The following is a 10890-nucleotide window of genomic DNA, read 5'->3' on the forward strand; positions in this document are numbered from 1 at the left end:
TCTCTAAAAAAAACACATTCTGTCCTTTATGACACCCCACGTCTGCCTCTTACAGACATCTACCTGTAGCAGTAGCTCCCTGAGCCTGCGCAGCTGGGACTCCAGCTGTTTGTTGTGGTCCTCCAGGATCTGCATTCGTGTCTCCAGACGCGTTTTGTGTTGCCGGAGGACCCGTGCCTCAGCCAGCAGCTCCTCATCCTGCTGCCCCTCTGCTGTGGGTGAACCTGGACCTCCCTCTCCAGCCTCAGTCAGCATGGGAACCGATGCTGCCTCTTCGTGCTTCCACTTCAGCCTCCTGTACTCGCCCTGTAGCACCCTGAGGACCCACAGATGAGGACACATGGAGGGAAAACAGTCAATTGATGCTGCAGCATGCAAAGCACACATATACAACCAAATCCTTTCATTCTGTTTTTACAGACAGATATGTGCCTCCACAAAATAATCTTGGCATACTGTGGTGGAATTACTGCAACACATAAAAACAAAGCAGCGTGTTGGAGCCTGGAGCTGAGTCACCCTCATGTTGAATATAAGCTGCATTAAAACCATCATCTATCGCTGACATGTGTGTGACGTTAAAGCCATTAACTGACTGTGCACTGTGCTGTGAAGCATCACTAAACGTGTTTTAATTCATTTGGCTGCTGAAAAAATCATGTTGCTCTACTTAAGTGGTGAATAAGTGAGCCTTCTATTTAGGACAAACAAAAACCGCAAAAAAGAGCTAATGGAGTAATACAATATTCTTCTTTAGAGAGATTTTTTTCTTATGTTAAAATCCAATACATAGTGTGAAGTATTAAAATGGTATCCATCCCCTTTGGAGCAGAATAAACTTTTGATGAAGGCCAAACTATTAATACATCTAAATGAGCAATTTAATACACAAATAAGGTCCTATAAATTCACTTGGGCTACAAATGAGCGAATTTATCCTTTATTGCTCGAAAGTCATTTAAATAAACAAAAGTGTGTGTTAGTTTAGCCTACATTGTTCAACTATGAGGCACATAAGTGGATATAAACTAATGTGTATTCATAAATTGGGACAATGGAGCCCACTGCATTGCCATAACAGGGAGAATATTTCGTAGAAAAAAACAGAACTGGGTCAAGGTTTTAACCACCCACAGGGCACTGGCATACGTGTGTGTGTGTGTGTGTGTGTGTGTGTGTGTGTGTGTGTGTGTGTGCGCAACTGTGTGTCACTGTGTGCGCAAAAAAGGTTGCAACACAATTGGGAAAAAAAAAAAAGGGAAAATTATTCATATGAATCATTCACATAAAGGTTGCCTCTAGTTACCAATTAAGTGGACAGGAGAAATGAATTTGCTTCCTTTATTGAATGCCAGAACCTCTCAGCTACCAGGATACAAAACATTGTAAAAATGAACATCTGAACTGAAGTGGGTCGGAAAAGAATGTCATTTAGACTTCTGAGGGACACCAACAAAGGGCAATATAGTGTGTGGTGTAGAGAAAATATTTCGGCATGCTGTGTGTTTCAATATGGTTTGGAAGGTTCTAATCTTTACAGACGGTGTGAAAATTCAGCACATGCACTAAATAGAGAGTAAGTCTTCCAAATAAAGACATACATTTGAGATAGCGTGCTTTCTGGGAAGCTTTACTGAAAGAAATCCTCCCCCTTATCCCAAAACAAACCTAATAGCAAGATCAAATTCAACCCAGTTCTCAATGCTAACAAAAAGTCTGATGCTTGTGATAGAAGCTTACTCTGCTTATGTGTTACAGTTTGTAACCTGGTTCAGAAAGATGTTTTTGTGAATGCACCACACAACAAATGTACCATGTTCTATGATGTGTTTTTTAAGGACCTGTTCTCGTTCTCCAGGCGGGCGAGGGTGCATTGGAGCTGCTCCTTGTCCTGGTGTTCCAGGTGGGCCAACAGCATGTGCTGTCCGCAGGGTGAGTCATTGTCCAGGGCTGGGCTGGAGTGACGCAGGAGGTACTGATCTTCATCCCTGAGTCCCCCACACAGGAGACAGCACACTGAGCCACCAGCACACAGCCAACAGCAGCACAAAGCAGAGCCAGGGACAGCTTGGGACAGAACATAGGCCATGGCAAGGCAAGCAGGGTGATGGAAGGTCTCTCAAGGTAGGACACAACGAAAAAGACTGGACACAATGTGATGGGACGCTATGACAAAAGAACTGCCCCGGGTTCACAAATATTCATTTTTCTGTAATAAACGCATTTATTGAAAATGGGAGGTGGATCGTTAGCTATACATTGCCCTAATAATAACAACTTTATTGACAGAAAACATAATGTGTAGAACATCAGTCAGACCTATGTAAACCAATAACTGCATTTGTTAAATGTTTGGCAATTATTGTAATGGAAAGAAATCTTTTTGCCAATGCAGTCTTGCTTTACTGCTTCAGGACACAACACAATCTATTTTTCAGAGTCGAGTTATAGACCTTGAGGTGTAATCCTTAACTATACATTAAATGTAGAATTTATAGATCTAGTTTGAACAGACTGGAGATAGCCAGATTTATTTAAGATTGAGCACTGAGATCTGTTATTTAGGAGGTCCTACTTTCGGTCTTACTTAGGCATTTACTTTAAGAAATTTAGTGTCAGTTAAACAAATGTCCATACTTGTTAAAGTTAAACAAAATTAATTTAATATGTAAATAGAGGAATATTTTTCTTCTGCTTGCAACTGTTAAACACATCTCCTCCCATCCTCGTCATTTAAAAAAAAAACTTTTACATTCCATTACTTCCATATGGAGAGTTACCTTTATATTTACACCTGAGAAATATAAATATCACTTAATTAAACAGAGAATATGAAAGCAATTACATTTTAATTAGAGATATATGAAAGAGCCTCGACTTTTATTATGTAATTAACTTTTTTCAAAGCCAGCTGCCAACGGTATTATTGGTGAGGAGGAAATTGTTCTGTGACTTAGTGGTTAATAGAAAGAGAAATGTATCTAATCGGGATAATTATACATTTTAGCAAATTTTGTCTATAGATTATTCAAATAAACATTAAAAGGCTTAAATTCTCATTTTGAACAAGGCATATACTGTATATATTATTCAGAAAAAAACACTATTTTAATTGGGATTTGTATTAAACTAATGTATGGAGGAGAAGCTCAGGTTACTTTGGTCTATGCGTCATGGTTAAAGAACTTTCATGTCAAATGACATGCAGGAAGGAGTAACAGTGATATCAGAACAGCACATAGAGTAGGAAGGTGAAAAGCTGCACACACAGGCGCCATGGTTCAGGACAGGGAACAGTACGACGCCAGCCAAACACCAGCTGGAGGCACAGATAGCACAGCGACATGTACAGGGCCATGCAGCAGGAAACACAGAGAGGAGCTGACAGACAAAAGGACGCATTTGACGAATAGGTACAACAGGAAACGAGGGCACAAGAGCAAAAAAAAAAAAAAAACAACACGGCTACACACAAGGGGCAGAAGCGGTGTGTCATGCATACAAACACCCTCCCAGGCATAGCGGTATAGACAAACACAGATGCAAAACTATATGTACAAGCACTGATATACAAACATTTTTGTGGCTAAGCTCCATCCAAAGGAACACTCGGGATACATGCAACACTAAAGTGTCGGCAGGAAAAAGTGTGGCACTGCAGACGAGTAGTGTGGTTTTGTGGAATTTTTTGTCAAATCTTTTCTTGTGGTGTCAATCACAGCCTTCTCTCAAAACACAAACACACACGCCGACAAAAAAACACATCTGACAAGAAATAATGAGGACACACACAGATACAGACACACACCTGGAGCCCTAAAAGAGCAGACACTGTGTACAGAGCTGCTGGGCATGCAATCTTGGCTTTAAAGCTCGATTTAAAAAAAAGAAGACAAAAACTTCTCAGAGAAGAGGGAAACAGCTACAAGCTCGCGTAGATGTCAACAAAAAAAGACACAGACAAGAACAAACACATAGTCTCCACTGTCCAACCTGGCACGTCCTCGATTGTCAACACTGAAGCCTCACCTTATTGGCTGCCTCATTCTCATCAAACATCCCTATTCCTCTCACTGATGTAACCACCAGCACTCAGCCAGCTTCAATAAACAAACACACAGTGGGGCTTTTCTTGTATCTACTAGAGACCACAGTAAAAGACTTAAATCTGCACACTGCTCGCCGTGGGTCATTTTCATTATGTGCCTGATTACTTATGTGATTACCCACTGTTTGCCGAACAGTTGAACATGCATGCACATGCCAGAGAAAACACACTTATACACAGAAACAATCAATGTATCGAGGGGGTTGGAGTGTACATACTCACACATAAAACACACACACACACACACACAATCCCAGAGAAAGGCTGTGCTTGTAATGAGGTGGCAGCATACTTACAGACTTTCATCAGGAGACAGGCTGTCCGTGAAGAATGAACAATTCTGGCTCTCCATTTCTGCCAACCTATAAATACACACACACACACACACACACACACACACACACACACACACACACACACACAGCAAGGACAGCATATGACACAAATAAATGCATGTATGCATACAGACACGACAGTGTATGAGAATCAGAGCAAATAGGAAAATACACAGTGAGAATATGCTTCTTTAAACGCAAGATAAACTAACAAACAGTAGAGTTTAGCTTTTAAGTATTGTGAATAAAAATGTGTGTGGCCTTTTAGTTTTTATGGACTGAAACTAAACAGCAAGCTGTCCACAAACATACAACTGACAAGACTGCAGGGTGGCAGAAATTCTACTCGTACAAGCTATAAAAGTGTCCAAGAGGAGAGAGGATAACATTTTGATAAAATACTGTCTGCCAGCATGCAACCAATAAAAAAAGCCCTTCAGAAATGTGCTGCTGTCCAGCACCATGGACAGCGGCTGTATGTGTGCGAGGAGGCAGCAAGTGAGCTCCTGTGTAGATTTCAGGACCAAGGACAGCTCCTCGACTCCTGCTTCACACCCTGCTGACTGTCAGTGGACAGCTGCTCTCATGCTGCTCCGTAAACTGTTTCACCACTATAACAAATACAAAACGCTGCAGAGGGGCAAAATTGTTAAAAGCTTGTTAAAAATACATGGCGCTTACGCTGGTTTAGATCTAATGGCATGAATAATGAAAATCAGAGCCTAAAAAATTCACATCAGTGTGTAAAAAGACAAGATTGTGTGTGTTTTAAGTTTGTTTGTTTTTTTAAAGGTAAATGGGGTCATCGTCCTTGTGCAAGACACTCAACCCAAATTGCTCCCAATGGTTAGCACAGAGGTGAGCTCTAGGTAAATGTGTGTGTGTGTGTGTGTGTGTGTGTGTGCGTGTATGTGTGTGTGTGTGTGTGTGTGCGTGTATGTGTGTGTGTGTGTGTGTGTATGTGTGTGTGTGTGTGTGTGTGTGTGTGTGTATGATAGGCAAGTTGTAAAGTGTTTTGCATCGAAGGCTGTATAAACAAAGTCTGTTTACTTAATAAAACATAATGAAAGGCTGCATATTAAAGAGCATATTTTGCCTAATTCATATTAAAGTGAATGTTATGGCTTATATACCAGCTCTAATAAAGAGAAACAGTCAGACACTTTAAGTACTCCAATGTTATTCAATTATTCAGCGAGCCTATTCACACTCTTAAACCGTGGAACTACTTTCTTTCATTAGAGTTTGCACTACGATTGAGTCACTTGAATGAGCAGACGCAATGTTTGTTGTTTCATAGCATCTAAACCAATAATCATTTAGTATAATAATACCCAGTAAAACACTCTTTACACCAATAATAGTCATGATTTCTTTGTGTGTTTATAACAAACAAAACCATAATATACGCTACCTAATTTATTGAAGTATAATACATCTGTTTCAGGAGCAGTGTTTAGCACCCTTTGGTCTCCTTTACTATCACCTCGGCCTCCTCATTATACAGATGTGGCTTTCACTTTGAATGCACAAGACCACCCACTCTGACACCTATTCAAAAGAAGTGTTAGGAGACAACCTAATGTAAGTTCAGTTCGAGACAAGTTGACTATCATTGGGTTGACCACATGCTGCTTCAGTCCACTTAATATCACATGCTCCTGATATGTGTGTTAGATGATCAAAAGGGAGATTTTCTCATTCATGTGAGGCAATTAGACAACACGAAGAAGCCACCTGATGTGTGCAAAGAGCCTCGTGCTAGCCACCTATATATAACACTCGCCACATGAAAGTCTTAGTCTTAAATATAAGCTGCAATACACCACACACCCCATGCTGTCATCTTTCACAGAGTGTCGTCAGCTGGAGGAGTGAGGGATGTGAGGAGGAGGAGAGTCAGGGAGGGGGTGATGTAGAGGCTGTCAGAGACATCCACATTGCATCCTCTTTCTCTGCAGTGTCCAATGGGACCGCAACACTGAGAAATTTTAGGATTCATTCATGTCCTCTTACTGTAGGGCCCCGGCCTGTGAACCAGACCCCTTGTAATTCAATCTGTGACTCTATTCGTCAGAAAGCCTCTAAAAAACATGAGTCTCTTTCAGCAAATGAGAAGAGAAGGGGTAGTGAGTAGAAATAAATAGTAGTTCTCTATGTGTGGCAGTGTGTGGGTGTCTTGTGCAAACATGTGTGGTGAGCTGCTTGATGGCGTGTCAATAGATGTGAAAGGAAATGAGACATTAGAAAGAGAGTGTGAGCGGAAAAGGGGAGATATGCCAACACAGATGTAGGAGTCTTCTCATCTACCCACTGTAAAATGGTGAAGACATGAAAACTTCTTGTAAGACTTGGGAGGGGTGTGTGTGAGAGAGAGATAGAGAGGGAGCGAGATAAATAGAGGGAGCGAGAAGCCGTCTCTATGTTTGACAAGCCTACAGATCTGTCTTTACTCACCCCAAACATCAAAAACTTTATCTCCCTTGAGATGACTGGAGCTACATTACTGCCATGGTTTAACAAGTACACCCCTCACAAACTGAAGGGCACTTTGACAAAAACACACACACACACACACACACACACACACACACACACACACACACACACACGCAGAGACTCCGGCACACACCTGTCTGTGTGTCTTCCCAAGGGGGAGATTTTCAGACACTGACCTGCCTGTGATGACATCTAGTATTTTGATATCCGCTTGACTTTCCATTAGTGTTCAAAGTGAATGGTGAGGTACGATTAATGCAGGGAATTAATTTAAATAAAAAAGGAATTTTTCCCTTTATATTCTTCATCAGCTGACAGGTGGTAGAAAGAGATAGAAAGAAAGGGGAAAAAAAGACGACTGAAGTCAATTCACCACGCTGCCAGATAGAGGATAAAACACTCGCCCATTCCTTTAATAAGGACTGTCTCTTCTTATTATGACTGTTCTCAGATCAGTGTCCTCACACTTCTCTTTAGTGTCTGAGTCCGCAAATGCCCATTCTCATTCATTTTAATGCAAGTGGGATAAAAGCAGTGGGAAAGTTTTTAAAAGTGCCTCTCATCTTTCTGCCTCACTTTGGACATACCATCAAGCCAGGCACAGACCTCACCAATAGGAGCAGTACTGTCATGTTAACATGAGGAACCCTGGATCACTGACCCTGTGATAAGTAGCTATCCTAAAAAACATTTATTTTCAGTTAGCTAAGAGCTTAATGTACCATTGAAGTGAATAAAAATACCTACATGTGGTTATTATGAGGGGATATTAAGAGCATATTACAGTATACTGAATTGCTCAGGTTTTTGTGTTGCTGTAGTCTTGCAGCACGTTTGGCAATATGCAGGATCAAAGTAACACCTGTCTTCTTTTTTTTTTTTTTGCTTATGTATATGTAACAAAAACAAACTGCTTATTGAACAGAGATAAAGAATCCTTACTACATCGAGCTTCAATCATGTGTGAGAAATATAACTAGAACAATAAGCAGTGAATAAGACATGGTAAAAATGCTATTCTATATATTTTTTTAAGTCGATAAATATCATGTAAAGACTAAAAACCAGACTTTATATAGCTTATTAGTGCCTTTGTTCCATAGAGCTCCATTGATGTCCAAAGTTTCTTAAACTGCAGCCATGATCCAAACCCTTGCACAGCACGACTTGTTTTTAATACAAAATAACAGTTTACCTGCTAACTCACAAGAAAAGAACTATTTGTCAAAACCAAGCCCATTCATTTAAGGGCAGCAATAAAAGTGTACTCTATATTCATGGCCTGTTTCTTAAAGATTCATCTCTTTACTTACTTTAAAAATGGCTTTAGTATACCCATGGACTGTTTCTACACCATGAATGAGTCAAAGGTTATTGTCTTTACAAAACAAAATGAGTGATGGTTTCCTATGCACAAAAAAAGATTGCCTATAATATGTGAAAAGTTTAAGCTTTAAAGTTTAGATACGCTGTCAATACAATGGACTCTGAACACAAATCTTCATTAAAACATTTCAGTTTTTCCGGCTTTTCCTCGGTTGTCTAAGGCAGACAAACTTTCAGTGTGAATGTGTCTCATTCTGAGACTGTTTCACGATATGACCATTTTTCCATTTCTGTTCTTTTACTTTATTTTAGTTTAGTCGGTCAGCAGCTTCATTATTATGGTAGTTATGCTAGTATTATTCTCAATACCACCAACAACTTTTATTTCACATCAGTTTAAAGCAAATTGTACTACATGTAGAAACACATTGGTAAATGTAGGAAAATCTAACAGACAAGATGTGGCAGAATGAAGAAAAAGAAAGGTCTAGAAGAGAGAGAGAGAGGGGAGATTAAAAAAGGAAGAATAAATGTGTGGGTGGTAGACAATGGAAGAGAGGGATCAAAGATAAGAAAAAAAAACAAAGAAAACAAACAAAAGGGAGAGAGGGAGAGATAAGAGGGGTAAAGAGGACAACTGTGCCTGCTCTCTTGTTGGTGTGTGTTCCCTCCACTTTGGCAGGGTCTAAGGCAGTGTGTGTGTTTACGTGTGTAAGAGCCTGTGGGGACCAATACAAATGGCACACACACAGAGACAGACACAGTACCCTACACACTCTGCAAGGCTCAGAGGAAAGGTGTGTGTGTGTCCAGCTCACTGTGGGCAGAGCTGCCAGGAGTGTGGGAGTCCAGCGCTGTGCCCTGTTTATAACCTGTCACACAGACACTAATCCACACCAACAGCTCCCAGGTGACCAATGGGCCCACTGCCCTTGCAAGTGACAAGCTGCAAGGCACGTTAAGCCCCGCTGACCTCCACACACACACACACACACACACACACACACACACACACACACACACACACACACACACACACACACGTGCACACACAAACAACAAACACCAACTGCTCTGCTTTTGTACACCGGCATGTGTTTGTGTGCAGAGCAGGCGGGCAGGACACTGCTGGGCAGTTGGGTCTCTACGCTGGCTGGAGCAGAGTGCACAGCACGCTCAAATCAATACTTCAATCAGTGTGTGGAGAATACTAAAAGGTGAGCGAGCAGAGGAGGCAGGGGGAGTGAATATAAAGAAGGAGGAGGGGGAGGTTGATTAGAAGAAAGGAATGTGAGAGAAGGGGACTCTTTGCTGTAATGATTCGATGTATAGCGCAGCCACAGTGGGTCACATACCTGCTGGCATAATGTTCGATCCTGCTGTGCGTGTCTGCATGGGGCAGCTTGGGTGACGAGCACGGTCTGGGAACAACAACAACAGCCAATGTCAATAGCTTACAATGACTTCTGTGTTTTAACATTCTGCAAATGTGACTGTATGGCTGAAGAAAGGTCAAACTCACTTTAATTCACATATATTGCAATAACCCAGCAGCTGAACATTTTATTCATGAACCTGAAAACCTTTTTCTTGATGGAATGTGAAATATAAAAATGTTTTGATGATGCAGGAAGTATCATAGCCCAGGATTGAGTACTTGTACTTGGCTTAGGTATTTATGTTATGTTATACATTTACTCTATTTATTTAAGGCATTGCATGTTAATGTGTTTTTAATCAGATCAGATGATGGTTTTAAATATGAAGCCCTGATATTGATTGAACTACAGGGTTAAAATGTTACTCATGACCATTCAGTACATGTTTCATATATCTATGAGGGTCTGATGTATGCATCTTTGAAAAATCATTTTTTTCTTGGGACAGAACACTTCTTAGGAGTCAGCAATTCACACCAAGGACTTTAAATATGCAGTGGAACATCAATATGTTAATACAAGTCATAGAATAGCTTCCACCCTGACATACTGGGGAATTATTAAGATTTCCCTGCTGCCTTGGTGGAGGAGAAATACACACCTGATGCTCTGAAGCAGCTGAATTTAGAAATTAATGTGGACATATTATGAAAAATCCACTTTTACAGAGTTTTTGAAAATATATTTGGGTAACCTGAGTGTCTACCGACCCACAAAATGTGAAATAAACCAATTCAATCCTTTGTTTGTGGTCTGCATAAGTCGTAAAACACAGAGACGAGTGCTCCGTTTCAAATTTGCTCTCCTTATGATGTCACAGTGGGATTATGGTAAAAAAAAATACCCTCCCCTACCCTGGGGACTGTTTTAAAAGGTGGAAAAGGGGTATAATATGTCCTCTTTAAATTTGCAGGAAAATGGACTAATTAAAAATGTAAACAATCTGACCCTGTTCTCATGGGCTTAAATATGTGTTTTAGGATAAGATTCAAATAAACTGTGGTAATATGGGAATGACCAAACCATTTCCATCCAATAAGAGACAGAGAGAGCTATTTGGAAGCACTACTTTGCCACTACCTCGCCTTACTCTGATGAAGAAACACCTAACGTCACAAAAAAAAAAATCTTATTATAACTGTGAGCTGAAAAAACTCCTCCCCCCAAAGCCAGCATCAGTTCT

At 40.6% G+C, this 10890-nt stretch overlaps 1 protein-coding gene across 2 annotated transcripts in view; it reads right to left on the minus strand.

Moving 5' to 3' along the window:
* Nucleotides 1-10890, minus strand: part of drp2 (dystrophin related protein 2) — a 106914-nt gene that overhangs the window by 6030 nt on the left and 89994 nt on the right. For both annotated transcript variants that reach the window (XM_061048455.1, XM_061048454.1), the window contains exons 18-21: nt 9624-9689; nt 4405-4470; nt 1842-1988; nt 64-316 (exon numbers count right to left, since the gene is read on the minus strand). In XM_061048455.1, coding sequence (XP_060904438.1) covers nt 64-316; nt 1842-1988; nt 4405-4470; nt 9624-9689 — 532 coding nt within the window. The remainder of the gene's footprint in view (nt 1-63; nt 317-1841; nt 1989-4404; nt 4471-9623; nt 9690-10890) is intronic.

Source organism: Labrus mixtus, chromosome 10, assembly GCF_963584025.1.
Source record: "Labrus mixtus chromosome 10, fLabMix1.1, whole genome shotgun sequence".
NCBI lineage: Eukaryota > Metazoa > Chordata > Actinopteri > Labriformes > Labridae > Labrus > Labrus mixtus.